Source organism: Zeus faber (genome assembly GCF_960531495.2).
Source record: "Zeus faber genome assembly, chromosome: 22".
Taxonomy (NCBI): Eukaryota; Metazoa; Chordata; class Actinopteri; order Zeiformes; family Zeidae; genus Zeus; species Zeus faber.
Genome location: NC_137209.1, coordinates 15,101,373 through 15,121,753, shown reverse-complemented (window position 1 = coordinate 15,121,753; position 20,381 = coordinate 15,101,373). Strand labels below are relative to the sequence as shown.

The window sequence follows — 20,381 nt, the reverse complement described above, 5'->3', positions numbered from 1 at the left end:
CAATGTAGGTTATATGAAGTGATGAATATGTTCATCGCTCCTCAAAGACGACTCCATTCTCAAGATTTCCGTAGCCGAGTGAAGCAGGGGCCCACACGCTTCCTCTGCGTCGTGGGGACATGGCAACGACTTTATTACGAGCCCCCTGCCTATGCATCGGGCTGGTGGGGTCGTGCGACTAGTATGGCAGGTGTTTCATCTGCCTGGGAGCGGAGCTCTCACTGGGCTCACGGAACCGCCGCTGTGCGAGGCCTACCGTACGGGAATACGTGACGGAACGCGCGCCGCTGGACCAGGCCGTTGCGGGACGAGGAGACCGCCTCTGTTCCTTCCCACTGACGGGGACGACAATGACGCCCTCAGCGTAGACGAAGGGGACACCTTCTCCCGGCCTCCATCTTCGCCCAGGTATATCACCTTTTTTTCCAGCGCCATTGGCCATTGAGGTGGAATTGATGGTAGGGGGCAGTGTATGCACGTCTGGAGTGGGTGACTGAGTCTATGACTCCTTCCATGCCCTCTTTCGACCACTACTCTTTTGGGTGCACTGTGTCGATTATGCACATTCAAGTACTTTTTTCTGTTTTATATTACTATGTCCGCTAAAAACTCATTGACAGTGATCTCCTACGACCCTGATGCACTCGTGGATATAAAAAAATCCTGAAAGAACAACTTTGGGACTTTTCATCTGCGGATCCGGAGTGGCTGCCGGAGATTTTACGCACCAACACTCTCAACCAGGAAAACAACAACAACAACAACAATAATGGAGCCGCTGTTCCACGGGTGCGCCCACGGAGGAAGCACCACGGTAAACGAGGCGGCATTTGGGTCAGAATGAGGACGCAACCTTACCGTCCACATCTGCCAAGCATCCTTCTTGCCAATATCCAGTCCTTTGAGAACAACATGGATGACCTTCGAAGGAGGATTACTTTCCAACGGGATAAAAGAAACTGTTGCGTTCTCTGCCTGACGGAGACATGGCTGAGGCCGTCCAGACGAGTCCTTCTCCGTGTTCCACGCTGACAGGTCGGAGGAGTCGGGGAAGTACAAGGGTGGAAGCGTCTGCCTCATGATAAACAACCGCCGGTGTAACCCCAACAACACCAAGCCACTCTCCCGCTCCTGCTCGCGGAACCTGGAACAGCTGACCATCTCATGCCGTCCATTCTACCTCCCCCCAGGAATTCAGCAGGGTCATCATCACAGGAGTTTATATTCCACTGCAAGTGGACTGTTCTTCCCTGGCCGAGCTGGTGGTCCCGTCCTGCTTCAAGAGGTCCACCGGCGTCCCTGTCCCGAAGATCGCATCTCCTGCCTGCTTGAATGACAACCGTCCAGAGGCCCTCACCTCAGTAGTCATGAAGTTCTTCGAGAGGCTGATCAAGGATTGCATCTGCGCCTCCCTCTCCTGCACCTTGGACCCGCTGGCAGTTCGCGTACTGGCCGAACAGATCCACGGACGACGCGGTATCCCAGGTACTGCATACTACGCTGACGCAACTTGATGGATGGAAGGGTTGCTATGTGAGATTGATGCTCATCGACTATAGTTCAGCTTTCAATACCATAGTCCCCACCAGACTGGCTTTCAAGGTGCGGGAGCTAGGACTGAACACTCTGCTGTGTGCCTGGATCCTGGACTTCCTCACAGCCAGGCCCCCTGGTGGTTAGGGTGGGGAGGCACATGTCCAGCTCCCTCACCCTGAACACAGGATCCCCCCAGGGCTGCATCCTCAGCCCGCTACTGTACTCACTGTACACACATGACTGTGTGGCCAGGTCCAGCTCCAACACCATCATCAAAGTTTGCTGATGACACCGTTGTCGTGGGCCTGATCACCGACTTCGACGAGAAGGCCTACCGCGAGGAGGTGGCTGACCTGTCACTCTTGTGCCAGGACAACAGCCTCCTCCTGAATGTCAGTAAAACTCAGGAGTTGATTGTGGACTTGTGTGTGGAGGGGATTACAACTGAGGACGCACGCGCCGTTGGTGATTAATGGGACTTCTGTCGACAGCTTCAAGTACCTTGGCGTCCACATCACGGAAGACTTCACATGGACAATTCACACAGACACTCTGGTGAGAAAGGCGAGGCAGTGTCTCCACCACCTCAGGCAGCTGAAGAAATTCAGGGTCTCGGTGAAGATCCTCAAGTCCTTCTACTCTGGCGCAGTGTAGAGCATTCTGACAGGCAACACCGTTGCCTGGTTTGGGAACTGTACTGCTCAGGACAGGCGGGATCTGCAGAGGGTGGTGCATTCAGCCGAACGTACCACTGGAACTAACCTCCCCTCCCTGCAGGACTTATATACCGGGAGGTGTAGTAGCAGAGCCTGCAGGATCATGAAGGATCCTCACCACCCCAACAACGGACTGTTCCAGCTGCTGCGGTCGGGCAAGCGCCTCGGCAGTCACACAGTGAGGACAGAGAGACTGAGACAGAGACATCCTGCAAGCCACGTGTCAAACTCCAAGGCCCGTGGGCCGAATCTGGCCCGCCACGTCATTTTATGTGGCCCGGGAGAGCTTTGAAGGCATATGATTGTCTGAAAATAAAAGTCTATGCTGCTTTATGGGGTACAGTGACCACAAACTACATCTCCCACAATGCATGTCGATTTTGTGAACCGCGAAATGACGGCATCCTGCCGCTAGATTGCAGTGTTTCGATATCGGCATTTAACTAAAGCGGTTTTCTAACAAGTGATGGAGTTGAAAAAGATCTACAAATAATCCCAAAATGTCCAACGAGAGAAAAATTGATGCAGAGGGAGAGCAATTTAATGAAAGATGGGAGAGCCAATACATGTTTTTGCTTCAAGGAGGAAAAACCGGTATGTCTTCTGCATTACGAGGCAGTGTCGGTGAGGAAGGAACACAATTCACGTCGGCCTTTTGACACCAAACACGGAGCCAAGTAGGCTTAATTTAGCCTCCAAGGAAAACATCAGAATGTCCAAGAATTAAAAGGCAGACTGCAATCGCAGCAGAATGTGTTTACAAAAGCTACAGCCAAAAAAGGATGCAGTAGTAAAAGCTAGCTTTAGCCCGGCTGAAGAAATTGCCCCAGCTTCCAAGTGTATTTCAGGGGGTGCATTTTTGAAGCGGTGCGTGCTAAAAGGTATGTGAAAGGTGTGCCCCGACCAGATACAGACTTTTAAAAACGTCAGTGTGTCAAGAAACACCATCGCAGACCGAGTTAAGGAACTAGCAGGCGATCTGACGACACAGCTGGCCGAAGAGACACGCGATTATCTGGCTTTTTCATTAAGCTGTTGATGAAAGCACAGACAACACGGATACAGCGCATCTGTCCATTTTTATAAGAGGCGTGAAGGCAGACTTCACTGTCAGTGAAGAGCTCTTGGATCTAGCTGTGCATGGGACGACAACGGAGAGGGACATTTTTGTTGCGGTGGAGAGGTCTGTAAGTAAAACGAAATTACCCTGGGAAAAGTTGGTGGTGCTGACTAATGTTTACTGTCACTATCAAAACCATGTCACACTAGTTGGACGTATGCCCTCTGCAAAGCTGTCTGCAGCCATTTGTTTTTGTAGAATGCCACATCTGTCACACATGTTCTTAGCAGCTCACAATTATTTGTTGTACCGTAATTCGGCCCTTCTCAACTATGACAAAAAAAATGTTTGAACAAAGTCGATGAAATAACTTGTGTTTGATATTTGTCTTTGTTATTCACTTGAAAAGTTTGATCTTTGATTGGTGGAGTAATGTGGGTTTCTTAACCTGATAAAGGGAAGGGATTTATTTATGTTTTAATAACACAGAGCAATGTGCTTACATATATTTTTACATTTATGGAAATGCACGTACAATATTTGTACACTTGAATATATAATAATCAAATGCAGAGACAGTTATTGAACAATATGTTAAGGAGTAGTTATATTTATACAGTCTTACAGTTACAACCGGCCCTTTGAGGGCGACCATCATGCTGATGTGGCCCGGGGTGAAAATGAGTTTGACACCCCTGCTGCAAGCCATAAGGACTGTCAATGCTGAACTCACCAGTCCTCACTGGGACACTCACATACAGTAGGCCCCACCGCCTTACTGTACAGTATGTAGCATACTGTACTGCATAATGTATCACTGTACTGGGTTTCTGCATACTGTGCTGTATTGCTGTTCTGTTTGGTGTAACTGTTTTGCTGTGTTGTACTTTTGTATACTGTACCGTATATCTCCGCACACACTCTCTTACTTCATTCACATGCCACTTTACTGCACATATCTGTCTATACAAATAGCCTACCCATATACATAAGTCTATTCCCTTTATTTCTTTTTTGTACCCCCATTCAGTATTACCTTTTTGAGTCTTATTTAATTTAATTTAATATTATTCTATTTACTGACTGCATTACGTTTTAGGAATCAGTTAGTTCAGTTAGTTAGTTAGGTAGTCATTAGGTTAGCTATTGTGTTCAGTTATAACTTATTGTGCATAAACTCCGGGTGCGTTGCAATGGCATTTCACCGCATATATGTATGAACGTATGTATATGTATGTGACAAATAAACCTCTTGAATACTACAGGGGTTCCTGCCCCTGGCGGGGCCCATGCCCCGGTCTCATCCTACTTGCCTTTCACATGGAACGTAATGGAATTCGAGGCTCAGAGGACGGGCACACCAGGTCTTGAGAAGACGCTGGCGCATCACCTCGCCCCAACCTCGGTGGGTTCTTGTGCATCCAAGAAACCAAGGACCAAAGATTCACTGCCTGGCAGGCTGACAGGACATCGGTCCATGCAACCCAGGCTGCGGTGGCGATGTCGAGCGTGGCGATCCTGGCGGTCTGGATCTCTCACCTGACGACCGGCAGGGAGGCGCTGACGGCTTCCGAGGAAGGGGAGGTGTCTAAGGCTTCCGCTGCCATTCTCCACCTTTCCAGGTGCAGGCTGCAGGAATGGAGGGAACCGAGTCTGTCTAGGTGATGAGTTTGGGTTTTTTTTTGCCAAGTTTTACCGTTTTATGTTGCTTTATGCTGTCTCCTCTACTGTTTTTTTCTCAATCACACTGGAAACACGACACGCCCCTTTTCCGGTGTGTTTGTGACATCAAACGTGATGCATCAGAAAAATGGCATTTCTCCTGCCAATGGGAAAGGTTTCAATCGTGTATCTTAGCGGGTTTAAAAAATCCAGGTTAACCCGCTAATTTGGGTGTAAAAATGGTATTGGGGAATATTTTCTTTCACAGGCCATTCATATTTTTGACGTGTTGCCTGCGTTTAGTGACTAACAATCTCTCTATGGATACAGTGTGTGTAGTTGCTGTAGTTGCTTCCTTTTGGCCCTTCAGTGGGGCGCAATGGATTGCCTGGATTGCGGTGTGGCTGGACTACGTTCACTGCTGTCTTTGGCTGCTTCAGCCTGCACCATGGATCATTATGCGCTTGGGGCATTTTCAGGTCCAGCAGGGAGTGGCGTATCGGGGCTCTCCGCACCTAGTATATGAATGAGAGTGTAGCCACTAAGGGGCAGAGCCTTCTGACATGGAGCGAGAGATCTATGAAGGCGTAGCCCCTTAGGGTTTTATACCCCACTGGACCCCCATCGGTCTTGCTGAATTGGTTTCAGAGGATAAAGGGAGCACTTTGGGGGTTTATATTGGCTATGCTGTTCCACCCTGATTGGATGAAGCGAGTGGAGGTTTTTTCTAAAGCGTTTTCTAATGATGATTCATAGAACTGTAGCTACAAAGCTACAGTAACTCATGTTAGAAGTGATAGGAACCAACATTTTAATAAGGCCTCAGGAGAAAAATAGTAAATCTGTCCTTTAAGAAATGTACAATGTTGTAAGTTAATTAACTAAAATATAATTTAGTTAATTAATAGTATTAGTATTACAATTATATAGTGTCTATATATATTTAGATATCTTGAATCTATATATCTCGATCAGCCACAACATTTAAACCATCTGCCCAATATTGTGTAGGTTCCCCTCCTGCTACCAGACAGCTCTCACCCATCGAGGAATGGACTCCACAAGACCTCTGAAGGTGTTCTGTGGTATCTTGCACCAAGACGTTAGCAGCAGATCCTTTAAGTCTTGTTAGCTGAGAGGTGGGGCCCCCATGGATCAGGCTTGTTGTTCCAGCCCATCCCACAGACGCTCAATCGGACTGAGATCTGGGGAATTTTGAGGTCAAGTCAACACCTCGAACTCTTTGTCATATTTCTCACACCATTCCTGAACAATTTTCGCAGTGTGGTTGCGCACATTATCCTGCTGAAAGGGTCCACTGCTATCAGGGAATAACGTTGCCATGAAGGGGTATTCTTGGTCCGCAACAATTTTTCGGTAGGTGGTACGTGTCAAAGTAACATCCAGGTGAATGCCAGGACACAAGGTTTCCCAACAGAACATTGCCCAGAGCATCACACTGCCTCTGCCGGCTTGTCTTCTTCCCGTAGTGCATCCTGGTCCCGTCTCTTCCCCAGGTGAACGACGCACACGCATCCGGCCATCCACATGATGTAGAAGAAAATGTAATTCATCAAACCAGGCCACCTTCTTCCATTGCTCCATGGTTCAGTTCTAAGGCTCACACTCACATTGTAGGCGCTTTCGGTGGTGGACACGGCAAGGGAAGTCAAGTTTATTTATATAGCACATTTTAACAAGTGCAAAGAAACACATTATAGAATGCATAAAGTAAAGAAATAGAATACATAGAATGCATAAAAGTTACAGTGCAGTGCAAGAAATTAAGCAAAGAAACCTTGGTTTACTCTTTGTTAACAATTATTTAACCTATTCCCTGAATAGCCCTTAACCTTGTCAAGGCGATATCCTATCACTGGAAAACTGGTCTCCAGAGTGCCCATGCTGAGGGGTGGGCACTCTGACCAGTCTGCGGCTACACAGCCACATACATGGCTTTGTGTTTTCACACCTTTCTATCATAGCCAGCATTCATTTTTTAAGCAATATGTGCTACCGGATCGGACCAGACGGGCTAGACTTCGCTCGCCACGCGCATCCATGAGCCTTGGGCGCCCATGACCCTGTCGCCGGTTGACCGGTCGTTGTTTCTTGGACCACTTTCGGTACCCACAAGACCTGTCGTTTTGGAGATGCTCTGATCCAGTCGTCTAGCCATCACAATTTGGCCTTCATCAAAGTCACTCAGATCATTACGCTTGCCAATTTTTCCTGCTTCCAACACATCAACTTCAAGAATGGACTGTTCACTTGCTGCCCAATATATCCCACCCCTTGACAGATGCCATTGGAACAAGATAATCAATGTGATTCACTTCACCTGTCAGTGGTTTTAATGTTGTGGCTGATCAGTGTATTTTAGTAATAACAATATATAAATATAGCTGCAGCTAGAAATACAATGGGTCCAGTTTAGTTGTGTTAGATACGTATTACAGTTTTCCAGATTTCCGTTATGCTGGAGTCAGACAACATGAATTCAGCCCGATTTTGACCCGATTGTGTCGTGGCTGACAAATTTCAAGCGTCGGGCCAAATATTAATATCGGGAACAACGAACGGGCATCTTTAGTGTAAACTTTGATTCACCTCACCTCAGCAGACGGCCAAATGTTGTAATAATACACCCAATGAGTCATTTCGCCAAGTGCCGTGTTTGCCATCTTTGTTTACACTTGCTCCCAACCACGCACGAGTAACGTGAAGCACCGTGTCGTAAAATATTGGCGTAAGCAGTTCTGGCAGAATGTGACACTTGGCAAAATTACTCATTGGATGGATTATTACAAAATTTGGTAGTTCGCTACCGCACAGCAGCAACATAAGGTGAGTTTTATTAAAGTTTACAGATTACATTTTGTAACAAATGTATACAGTGAGCGCTATGCCAAACGCTATGCCATTACATCCCTAATTGCTGGTTCCTGGATTGTTCCTGGATCATGCAGTGCAGAAACAAAAGAAAGGGACGGTTCCCCCAAATGTTCTTAGAACTTCCTGCGGTGCAAAGACGTCTTCTGTGACCAATTAAAGTTTTCGCGGTTTTGTAAAACGCAGCACGAGTTACAGTTTTCCGAGTTTCCTCTAAACACAGCGTCGGCTGAAGTTCAAGTTGTAGTAGTAGTTGGCCCAAGTTGTCTGTCTACATATCGCAAGTCAATGCAAATGATTTGCAAGAGACAGAGCTTGGACTTATATAACTTCAAATGATGATGTAACAAAGCTGGCTGCTCCTGAAACTTATCAAATCACTTCAACGTTCTTCTATTTACAGGAGAATTACGACAGTTTTTCACAAATTTCTGCACTAAATGTATCTGATGTAATCTGAAACATCCCAGTTCTAAGGAGACCTCAAAGATGTCTGTGCGTACTGCGATTGTCATGTTCCAGATACTTTTAGCCCGAAGAACACTGAGAAGATTAAAAATAAATTATTGCAGGGTGGACCCCTAATAATCATATAATTTTGTATTGTGTGTTTGAAAAAACAGAGAAACATACGGTACAGTAATTACCAGAGACAGGTATAAATGGGCTAACGGGGCTAAGCCCTCCCAATATTTAAAAGATCACAAGATCTTTGAGAAAAATCACAAAATCTACGGGTCTTCGACCTCTCTGGGGGCTGGGGGGTCTTCTGTGGCTGCAGAGCTTGGCACTCAGGGCTTTCCTGCGGCTGTGGGCTGTCTATACAGCCACGGGACTCAGGGTGGCTTCGGGGCCTTTTCCGCTGCTTGGTGGCGCTATGATATAATACCAACCTCATACACCAGAACCAATTGGGACAAGTCCCGTACACTCACCGGTGGACACATCACACATCACACACACACACACACACACGCTCCCACCAGCACCTGGTTTGAACGCAACCCTTCCTCCCTCATTTACTGCCATATCCATCACAGGAAGAGGCCACGTGCCCCATTGCTGTTCCAGTTTTCCTGGTCTTAATCTGTTTTGTAGATACATGTTTTACCCCTTTACCCCATGCTTTACCCCTTTCTCGCTAGAAAGCTCTCTCCGTGACTTAAGTTGACTCAGGGACAAATCTGGAAAACAAGGGCTTTAATGAAGGGCCCCATCCCTGTAATTGTAAAATAACGCTGGTAATAGTTTCTGGCTGAGCAATATCTGGTTCTGGTACAGGGCTTCCTAGCACAGTACCTGTCTCTGTCCTGCCTTCGCTGTCTCCTGGTCTTCCTTGCTCTGACCTCTTCAGCTTCCTCTGCCCCAGGCACCTTGTCATCTGCAAGGGGAAGTTCATTCCAACACGGCTCTGGCTTCCTGTGTCGGAGCGGTCACCAGACCTGGTCACTGCTACCTTATCCTGACACCGGCTGTGTAGTGTTCGGTGCGCCGAGTGGCACTGATTTCTCGTAGGACTGGAAGGTCTCTGCCTAACACCACCTGGTATGGAAGTTGGTCCATTATACTTACAAAGGTGGGTAGGAGGGTGGGAGAAAAATAGGAAGCAGAGGCAGGAAGCATCTGAAGTCTGATGGTGCAGATTTATTTACAGGTGCAGAATACAAAACCAGTATCAAAATAAGAAAAATAAAACAAAGCCGCTCACACTTTCATTTCCAAACTACTTCTACTTCCAACTACCAGCACACTAATGGCATGCCTTTCAACAGCAGGTCCAAACCTTCCTCCCTGCATGGAAGCATTCTGCAAAAAAATGGAAAAGCAATCTCTCCAGCCAATCACCTCTGGGCTTCACCTTCCTCACTACAGGGGTGAGCTCTATAAAAAAATTTAAAGAAATAAGAAATACATAAATTACATAGTGACAAAGACCCTCCATTTGGATAAATGCAGTCCATTGGTTGAATAAATTAAGCGGCGCGGTCATGCAGAATGCTGCAGAGTCAGGGTTTTGACTCATTTCAGCCCGTGTGTCCGGCTGCAGCTTGACCGAATGATTCCACACTCATTCGTATCGATTCATTCACAATGAACGTTTCATTCGCGAGTGGATCGAAGTGGACGAGAAGTAGCAGAATTCAGATTAAAGTGGCGAGCATGAGCATCAATATGAACAAGTTGGAGTACTTACTCAAAAATCCAGTTCCTTGTTTGATAAATATAAAACATCAGAAAAAAGCAGGAAAGCAGTCTTAATCACATTGGGAAATAAATATCGCCTGTCAGGCGAGTTTGACAAAGGTTCCATCTCTCCAGTGACACAATGAGCTGGTAGCAAAAACAGACACTCTCTAGGATGTGAGTTGTATTAAATGTTTTGGAGGACACATGACCATTACATCAAGGTCTATTTCTCCACTTAGTTGAGCCAGTTAGCCGACCACCTGTCAGACACACAGGTGGCTCAGTATAGTCATAGACCAACCATTTTGTACCAAAACCAGAGAGCATTTTGGGCCTTACATGTGTGCACTTGGAGATGTAATTCTGGGATAGTGAGTTTTATAGTTTCACTGCTGTAACATTTAGAGGCTCTGAAATGTGATTCTGCAGTGTGAGTTATTGACAGATATTCCCATCTAATATCAGCACCAGCCCCCACTGATAATCACCATGATAAATATAACGATTTTTTTCAAAGGTATTCTATAGTAGATGTTATTGTAATGTCACGTCACATTTTCATACGGGTTAAATGGGGACCTCTTTTATAAACAGTGAGGACATCGGGATAAGAAGTAGAAAGCACAATTAAAATGTACACACTGCTATTGACCTTCCATTTGGAAAAATAAAGCTATTCTGTTCTTTGCAGGGGCACGGGATGTCGATTTGGATAATTCAAACCGAAAAGCATCGTATATCCACGAGAAACTCAGAACCTTTCAGTCACCTCTCTCCCATCACCCATCAATCCCCCTCAACTGCTGAGCCACTGTTGATGAAAAGCAGATAGTTGTCCTCTTCAAGGTTTTCCTCCAGATCCCGGTTGGCTGCAGGTGGAGCGCAAGAGGGCGCAGGCATGTAGACGTTCCCCGCAGCGGTTTCCTCCATCTCCGAGGCGCAGCTGTGGCCCACGTCCTGGCAGGCCGCGGCCTCCAGGCCCTGGTTGATGTAGTATGCCTCCTCGCTCGCCTCCAGAGGCGGCAGCACGGACAGGAGGCCCTTCAGGGTCTCGCCCAGCGCCGCAAAGCCAGGCCTCTTGTTCGGATCCTTGCTCCAGCAGGTGCACATCACCTCATAGCTGATTGTTTTTTTTGGGGGGGGGTTTAACAAAAGCGCAGCGAAGAAGGGAAAAAAACAAGACGGGAGACAGAAGCATTAATGGAAGAGCAGAGAGTAGTCACATGCAGTGAGAACACGAGTCTAATTCCATGGACAAAGTTACCATTGTCTCTCGCTCTCGCTCTCTCGCTCTCTCTCTCTCTCTCTCTCTCTCTCTCTCTCTCTCTCTCTCTCTCGCTCTCTCTCGCTCTCTCTCTCTCTCTCTCTCTCTCTCTCTCTCTCTCTCTCTCTCTCTCTCTCTCTCTCTCTCTCTCTCTGGAAAGTGTCCGTTACAACTCGCTTGCGCTGAAAAGGCTTACATTGATTCAATTAGTACAAAGCCACAGAGGCGGCGATGCAGCCAGCCGATAAATATTCTTCGGGAAATGCGACAGAAAACTCTGAGGCCATTATTATGGCCTCTATCAACCGGGCAAGCTGAACCAACGCATTTATAGGAGGAGGAGTTCTGACCCGGCATACATTCAAAACAAGTAGTTTGCTCTGTTTTATTTGGGCATTATTTGTTTTGCAGGTTTGAGAAACTCACAGTTCAGAGCCGCAGTCCTCCGGTTGTTTGAGCCGTTGACCCGTCATCAGCAGGTCTAACAGCTCGTGGTTTTGGACTCCAGGATACGGAGTCCTCCCCCTGGACACAATCTCCCACATAGTCACTCCAAAGGCCCACTGAAAGAAGTAGGATAACCCGATCAGAGGTCCGGTCACAGCTTCTCAGCGGGTGCCATAGGGCGGTGTTTCCGCAACCCGTTCTCGTTCAGTGGTTGGAAAACACGGCTTTAGAAAACCGGAGCTTACCACGTCGCTCTTGGTGGAGTACTTGGACTCAGAGAGGCTCTCCATAGCCATCCATTTGACAGGCACACGGGCCGTCTCTTTTTGACGGTAGTAATCGCTGCTTTCGACATTTTTGGACAGCCCAAAGTCGGCCACACACACTCGGAGGTTGTCCCCGAGCCTGTGAAAGACACATCTAGGTCAACGCGTCAAGCCATTAACGAAGTCTCTCCGCTCTCCAGAGGTGTTCAACTGTACGGTGAGCGTAAACATTTTTCCTTTGATTGTTAACATTATTCCAGGTGATCCGATTCACGGCAGATTTTTATTTCTGACCGGGCCACAGTGAGATCAAAGATCAAAAAGAGGATTCTGATCAACTATTGTCAACCGCATTTAAAGCACAATGCAGCACAGTGCATCTCAAAGACGGCGTGCGGCTTTCCTCACTTGACAAGACATGGTTGAATACAAATGACCTCAGACAGAGATGCAGTCTTATCCAAAACAAGGAGGTCTTTAAGTTTTTTTTTTTTTTTTTTTTTTTTGTTTTTTTACACGCACGCCCGCCCGCCTGCTTCTTTTAGCATTTGCCGCCTTCCAGACTCACATGCAGTTGCGGGCTGCCAGATCTCGGTGCAGAAAGCCGTGAGAGCTCAGGTAGTCCATTCCTGCTGCAATGTCAACCATGAAGCGTAGGAGGCTCTGGAGAGGCACAAACTGGCAGAGAGGAAGCCTACTGTATGGGTGCTCTCTGTGATACAATCCGTGATACATTTTTAGGCTATTAGATGGAGGAGCATGAACCTACAAATACCTTTAAAAATTGGGAGTGTGATTATATTCATTACAATTTCAAAGGCTGACACTGAGTGGCCTCCTAGACTAGTGCCTAAAGTGGCGTGGAAATAAGATCATCGGGGTGGGGTAGATTCCGCTAAGTCCCAGAAGTCCCGGAATTCCATTCGAAGTGGCAACATTTTTGTATTATGTTTTTAGACATCCAGTTTATCTTAGACTCCAAAACAAAGTGTGGATGTGTGCACAAGTCTTTTGTGTCCGTTTCCGTGTCTGTAAGTGTAGGCGGTTTTCCTAGCGGTACTGTCTGCAATGAATTAGAAAAATATAGCTATCTCTCGAGTTTCCAACCCCATAGTCAAGAGAACAATTTATTGCTTTGACTGTGTGCCACAATGGGTTTTTTTCAATGTTATTTTATCCCCAAAATGTGTCCTACCATGGGAATATCCCCGTAGCGCGTCGCGATGATAAAGCGACGCAGATCTCCATGCTTCATGAATGGCAGGATCACCAGGGGCATGGGGAGATGAGTGAGAGAATCCCCTCTCTCCAAAGTGACCCCTTCAGGACACACACACACACACACACACACACACACACACACACACACACACACACACACACACACACACACACACACACACACACACACACACGCACACACGCACACACACACACGCACACACACACACACACACACACACACACACACACACACACACCTTTTAGATTAACAGATGAAATCCTTGATAAACATTTTTAATGTTTAAGGCCTTGGTGGAAAACTGGTGAACCTGTCCTTTAAGGCTAATATTGTGCACATAGTCGGCGATGGTTGCAGTGAAAGATCATACCAAGTAGCCTGATGACATTTTCATGATCAAAGCTCCTCATGATCTCAGCCTCTCTCAAAAATTCATGCAGATCCTCCTGGGTGTAGATTCCAACTGGAGGCATCGGGATGAAAAACAGAAGCATAAAATAATTATCTTATGTACAAAGGCAAAAATCTAGTGACCGTGAGCATCACGGTGAAGAGCTTTCACTGGAGGCGCACCTCGGATGGTCTTCACCGCAACTCTGATGTCAACGTTCTCCTCTGAAGTGAAGATACCCTCATACACTGAGCCGAACTCACCTTCAGGCGAAAAAAGAAGGAAAGGACAGAACGCTGAATTACGACAATAAATCTCCATCGGAATATCCCGCATGAAGTGCATTGATTCCACCATTAAAAATGCTCAGTGTGTATGGCATCAATAAGCGTTCTGGGCGCTTGAAAGACTTGACATTTGGTTGAAAAGTGAAAGCGCATTTGTCGGGACGAGTTAGTATAGCCATTGTTTGAATGCATTTTCAATTACTAAGTTTCACTATTATTGTGGTTTTGATAGTTTTATGGCAATGCTAGAAATGTTAAATTCAATAATATTATTTTTGATCAAAGTCATCTACAGTATGCTGCCTGAGTGTGGTGCTCGTCAGGGTAAATGAGCACTAAACGTATCCAGACTCATTTTCAACCAGAATTAGACGTAGCCGGTCATCTACCTGACGTCTAACGCTCACAGGGTTTCTTCATATGAAATCAAAAGTGGGGCTGGCCCTGGTGGACTCACCTTTGCCCAGCTCCTTGCCCAGGGTCAGTTGGCGGCGCTCGACCAGCGCCTCCTTCAGATTCTCCAGCAACCTGCTGCTGTGCGGCCCCAGCAACTGAACTACCCATTCCACACCTGAAGAACAATAAGTAAGAATGAGGCGGAACACGCTTCTAATCAAAAGGGCAAATATAAAAGTCTGACAGCTGTGCCATGGAAGCTCAATGAGGGAAAATATATAGAAGCACAAAAGTAGTTTAAATAAATGGATAAATGATAGTCAAATATATAAACAATTTATAGTCTCTGTGGTCATTTTGGATCGCACACTAAATATCAGGAATTTCTTTGACACTCACCATTTCCCCCCTCGGCCCTGGAGTCCGGCCCTGGCTCCGGCTCCTCTGCACGCCGGAAAGCCATTCCGGGGTTGATGGGCACAAGCTCAATCATTGGGTCAAACCTGCGCGGAAGAAACCAGCGTGTCCCGTGAGAGCTCAGCGGGTGTGCCGTGAAACATGTCATGAATCACTTCGAAAAAGATGGAACGGAAAAATCGCTTTTGCGCGCTGCAAGACGAAAATTGCAAGGCTGTAGAAATTCAAGATTCAAGATTCAAAAGGTTATTCGTCACATACATGTACATAAGCTCATACATATATAATATATGCAGTGAAATGTTATGACACCCGGTGAATTCATCTCATATATCAATTTCAGCGTTTCAGTTTCATGACGTAGGCATGGTAGGCATTTTAATAAGAGAAAGACGAATTGGTCCAAAAAAACATTATTAAAATGTATCGCTTAACCAATGGTATCAAAGTCGACGTATTTGTATTCGTACCAATGAAAATAACTCCACTTATGGAGTGATTCGTTTTGTTGCTAGTTGTTGTCCAAAGCATGAATTGAGCCATTGAGTACTTTTTGATGGGTATCACAAAATTAGTCACAAAAAAAAAAAGTCTGTTGGACTCTCTTGAATGAGAATGCAAGCGGGAGACGGAGTACGCCGGACGGTACCATGAAAGTACCAGGATGATGTACTGCATCCGGTGAAACACCGTAGGATGCAAACACTGCACACTACGCTGGCTGCAGCTTTATGACGACGTAACATGTCAGAGAAGCCATTGTTCTTTTTCGGCACATACTAAATTAGACTGGACGACAGTTCCGAGGTGTAGTAAGTAGTGAATATTGGGGTTACGTGTTTTTGGAGTAGTGACGGTGCAGGGAGCACGCAGTGGAGAAGATTATAACCAGGAAGAGCAGGCCTGCCATTGCGACGACCAGACCCAGCCATGGGAGTGGCTTTCTGTCTGCCCGCGGAGCTGGGACCATTTGAGCAACTGAGATCTCCTGGACAGGGGCCGCCGTGAGTATCATAGGGATGTTCCCTGAAAGAAACAGAAGCATTCAAGCACACATGACGTTCCCAATATGCACAGGTGACATGCACATGCATGTGCATGCATATAAGCAATAACGGTCTGTTTTTTTTTTACTGTTTCAGTCTTCCTGGTGGGATTGCGGTAGTTTTAAAACTGCGTTAGTTTCGCTTTTTCGTGTGGCATTAAAATCAGGAATACACTACATTTATTTTATTAAAATACATATATTTTGAAAAACACAATTTTTTTAAATACTTGATCACCCATAATTATCTGAGAAAATTTGGCCTGAGATTTGGTTCTCTTTGGTTTTCTTTAAAGCAACACTATGTGACTTTTTTACCTTAAAATAACAACTTCAAAATCATTTGATGGTACACTGACCTCTTTCATTTCCACTACACCCCTGAACACCTGTTCTTGTAATATGTAATTTTGGGGTTAGGGTACGGAACCGCTGGAAAAGTGCATGAAGCTTTACGGGAATAGGTAAATTCCTTGATGTTTGGCTCCGGTCATTTCTGGTTTTTTGCCTGGTAAAATTTATAAAGTAAAAAAAAAAAAAAAAAAAAAAAGATAAATGTTAAACTTGCCGGTCGAAATGTCCGTAATGATGCTCATACAAAACGTAGCTGCTCCACCTCCCCAATGGTGTGGGCGAGATGGGTTAGTGGTGTGCCCGGCATCCACACCTCAGCTGCCGCGGCCCTCACTTTCATTGCGCCACGGCCCTCACTTTTTTATTGAGCTACGGGGCACATCTGGTACCAACACAGGAAGCAGGGGGCCGGCCCACGGCCGTGGACTGAGTGCTCGCTGAAGCGACGAGGTCTGTGCAGGGTGCTGTAAACTATGTGTACATTATATTTGTCTTCGTAGCATAGACTATTATTTAAACGTGACCGATAAGGTTGAAATTTGTCCAGTAAAATAAATTAATTTCGGACACCGTTTCGCAACAGTGGTGTACATGCAATTGCATTCAGAAACTGTAGGGGCGCCAAATCCCAAATACCAAAAGTTACATAGTGCTGCCTTGAAGGATAGGATTGTTGTTTTAAATGTTGGTTACTCATATTCAGAACCGTCTACTAATTTCTACTTTTTTGCAATTGTACATCATACAGGACATCCGAAGCGTAACGGTGGCAACAGCACGTTGCAGTAGGAAGTAACGCAATGTTTCTAGTCTCTTGCGAATATAAGTAAGTAACTTTATAGCACCTTTCAAGAGATAGACGTCACAAAGTGCTAGTCTAAACAAAGCTGCTTGAGCTGCTTTTTAAAGGTGTTCAGTGTCCACAGATCTAAAGTCCAAAGGGAGAGAGTTCCGAAGTGTAGGAGCTGAGTTCAGAGTCCTTTACTTTTAAGCCTTGATCGCAGAACAACCAGCAAAACCTGATCAGAGGACGCTTGAAACCTATTGGTGACATACAGCAGGGCTGCAGTAGATCTCTAATGTAGGCAGGTGCCTGACCATGCAGAGCACTTAGTAATCACAATTACTTTTGAAGAGTCAAGAGTTTAGCGGCAGCATTTTGGACCACTTGTGAACGATTAGGGGAAGTTTTGCTGAGGCAGGTGAATAGGGAGTTACAATAGTCAAAAAGGGACGATTTAAAGGCGTGAATTAACATTTCCATCTCCGCTTGAGACACAGTGGTCCTGAGCTCTGCAATGTTTCTCAGCTGGGCGAATCAAATACTTGACGTGTTATTCCTGAGTCAGAGCCTGGTCCACAGTGACACCTAGATTTCTTATGGATCATTTAACCAGCGTGGCAAGATACCCAAGAACGTTGTTAATCTTAGCGACAGGACTAGGAGGGTCACAAATAAACATTGCTGTTTTTTCTGCATTAAGCTGAAATGATCTGACATGCAGTTTTATTTTATAGCGTTCAGGCAGTCATTTGAAACTGACAATTAAGCTATGTTTTGAGGTTTAAAAGAGACGTCTAATTGAATATAATTCAAAATGCCTCATTATCTGTCCCAGGGGAAGCACATACAAGGCAAACCGAATAGGACCGAGGACTGAGCCTTGAGGCGCACCACAAAGCAGAGTTTCAGATGAGGAGGCAAAGCTGCCAACAGAAACTGCGAAAACTCCTATCAGAGAAGTAGGAGGAAAACCACCGCAGGGTTGACCCAGAGATACCCACGCACTGCCCAAGTCTCTCTACCGAGAAAAGCTGCACTGAGATCCAACAGCACTAACACCGAACATTCTCCTGCATCACCATGCATCAAAATATCAGTCTGATATTCAACCAGACTGTAAGCAGACTGAAACTTATCGAGAATATTATGCTCATCTTAATGTGGTTGTGAGCTGCGTACCAACCACTTTTTCAAATATTTTGGCTACAAAAGGCAACTTAGAGATGGGCCTGTAATTTTGGGGTGGGGAAGGATCGCGGTTCAATTTTTTGAGAAGTGGTTGAATTACAGCTTGTTTGAATTGAGCAGGGACACGACCAGATACTGTAGCAGAGAGTTGTTGGTTATGGCAAGCACAGCAGGACCAATAGAGCCGATGACATTTGGTGGTTAGTTGTCAAGGGGGCAAGAGGAAGTTTTCATACGGTCAATGAAGGTAGTAAGATCTTGGAGTCTTATTGGAGAGAAACTCTCCAGGATGAAACTCTCCATGATTATAGACCACGAGATAGGGGGGAAAGTAAGGGGAACATTTTGATTTGATCTAATTTATCTTGCCCACAAGGAAAGAAAGAATTTTGTGACATTCCTCTCTTGAAAAAAATCGGAACAGTGGGTGACGTAGGAGTAACAATATTACTAACAGTGTCAAATAAAGTGAAAAAGAATCAACCAAACCCTGAAAAACCAGAGAGCTGCACGGTTTGTGACTATTCCCTCCGTATAACATATAAAAACTGTCTGTCTGACAACATTGTGAGCTTCCTGTTTTTGAGAAGGAGATTTAACATTATTTTCTAAGGCTCAAATGTTTGCCCCATTGGACTACACTTAAACGCAGAGAGAAGCTGCAGCAGAGTGGTAAGTTTGTCATTGTTAAAGCATTCACTGATGTTGTGCTATGAACAGTTATAAATGAAGGGAACCAACATTTTAAATAAGGACTCGGCCTTGAAAAAATGACAAACCTATCTTTTTAAAAAGCTACTGATTTCAGTAGATATCACTATCATTTTTTTTCTCAGGTGTCTTGTCAAAGTACAGAATGTTTATTTACACGATTTTCTTTGTATGGTAAGATCAAGCCATAATCAGCACATCAGTCACACATCCCGAATGAAAAATAGCCCGATGAACCAGCATTCTGGACTGATAACATCATACTTTCTGTTCTGTATTTCTGCTTATGCGTAGAGAAATGCAACACCATGAGAATTTCCTCATATATGAAAATGTACAATGTACACTCATTCTGATTCTGATTAAGACCTACATCTGTGCACAGTGATGACGGCCTCCGATCCAGCCGTCGCCCCATGGTAGATCGACAGGGCGTTCCGGGCCCGGATGTGGAGGCGGTAGTCGCAGAAGCCATTCAGTCCTGTGATGTTGACTGCAGTGGTGGTCAGATTTGCTGAGCCAGGCAGAAAAAACACATCCTCCCGACATTGCTCCCACTGACTGCTGGTCTCTGCTCTCTTCTCCACACAGCCCACGCTGTACATCACCTCCTCCCTGCCTCCCAGGTCATGGGGAGGGTCCCACAGCAGACCCAGCACGGAGCTGCTGTGCCGGTCCGCCGTCACGTTCACAGGGGCGGAGGGAGGCTCTAGAGATGGTAATAACAGCGGAGAGTGAGGATGGGATCTAACATTCAGAGTAGTGGTCATAAACATCTGAAGCGATCCAAAGTGTTTCTCACTTGTACAACCCAAGAGGTCTGGATCGGACGGGAGGCGGTAGTACCCCTGTAGACAGTCACACCTCTCTGCTCCCCCGTGGCCTGTTGTGCTTTTGGGTGGGCACAGGCGGCATCCGCCGCTCTCGTTGGTTGGTTTGAAGTAGCCGATGCTACAGACTAATTTGTAGTTCAAGGGTATTTAATGAAACATCAGTGAAACAGGAGATTCAATTACAGTCCTCATAAGCGTTACATTCACACAGTGGGCACATCAGTGAATATCTTTATTATCTACTGCAGATGCCACTGTGTCAAGTCCAAAACAAGACCAAGTCCTTAAGAATGCAAGCTCGAAACCAGACTCAAGAGCTGGTCCAGACTTCCTACAAGGCGACCTAAAGGTTGGTGCTCCTAGCACTCCTAAAGTGTCAGCCAAACACAAGGCAGCCCAGGCTCCACCCCTGCCTGTCCTCGCTGTACGACGACGCTCTTATCTGCTTACCTTTACAGGTTTCGCCCACTTTTTCATGACCAGGGGCGCATACACAGCCCCCCAGCAGCCGGCCCCAAGCCCCGTCCCCCTGGCACTCCCTCGTGGGCACAGACAGCTGTACGGCCCCCTCCACGCAGGCGCCGATCTGGAGCCCCGACCCGCCTGCCGCGTCCTCGAACCTGGCCAGGTTGCGCACAAGCCCGCGGCAGCTGATGTAGTACAGTCTGACAGAGTTTATCATGGCGCAAGTCCCAGAGTAGG

The 20,381-nt window shown here is 46.2% G+C and overlaps 1 protein-coding gene across 1 annotated transcript; it reads right to left on the bottom strand.

Annotated features, from left to right (window-relative positions):
• Nucleotides 1-9,507: 9,507 nt before the first annotated feature.
• LOC307247391 (tyrosine-protein kinase receptor UFO) lies at nucleotides 9,508-20,361 on the bottom strand (the record flags this gene model as incomplete). Its single annotated transcript, XM_080023544.1, has 13 exons — nucleotides 9,508-11,173; nucleotides 11,744-11,880; nucleotides 12,010-12,169; nucleotides 12,599-12,708; nucleotides 13,226-13,350; nucleotides 13,644-13,736; nucleotides 13,847-13,927; nucleotides 14,409-14,522; nucleotides 14,747-14,850; nucleotides 15,601-15,790; nucleotides 19,220-19,555; nucleotides 19,649-19,804; nucleotides 20,130-20,361. 13 exons carry the CDS (start codon nucleotides 20,359-20,361, stop codon nucleotides 10,840-10,842), a joined length of 2,172 nt encoding a protein of 723 aa, XP_079879670.1. The 3' UTR covers nucleotides 9,508-10,839.
• Between the last annotated feature and the right edge of the window lie 20 nt (nucleotides 20,362-20,381).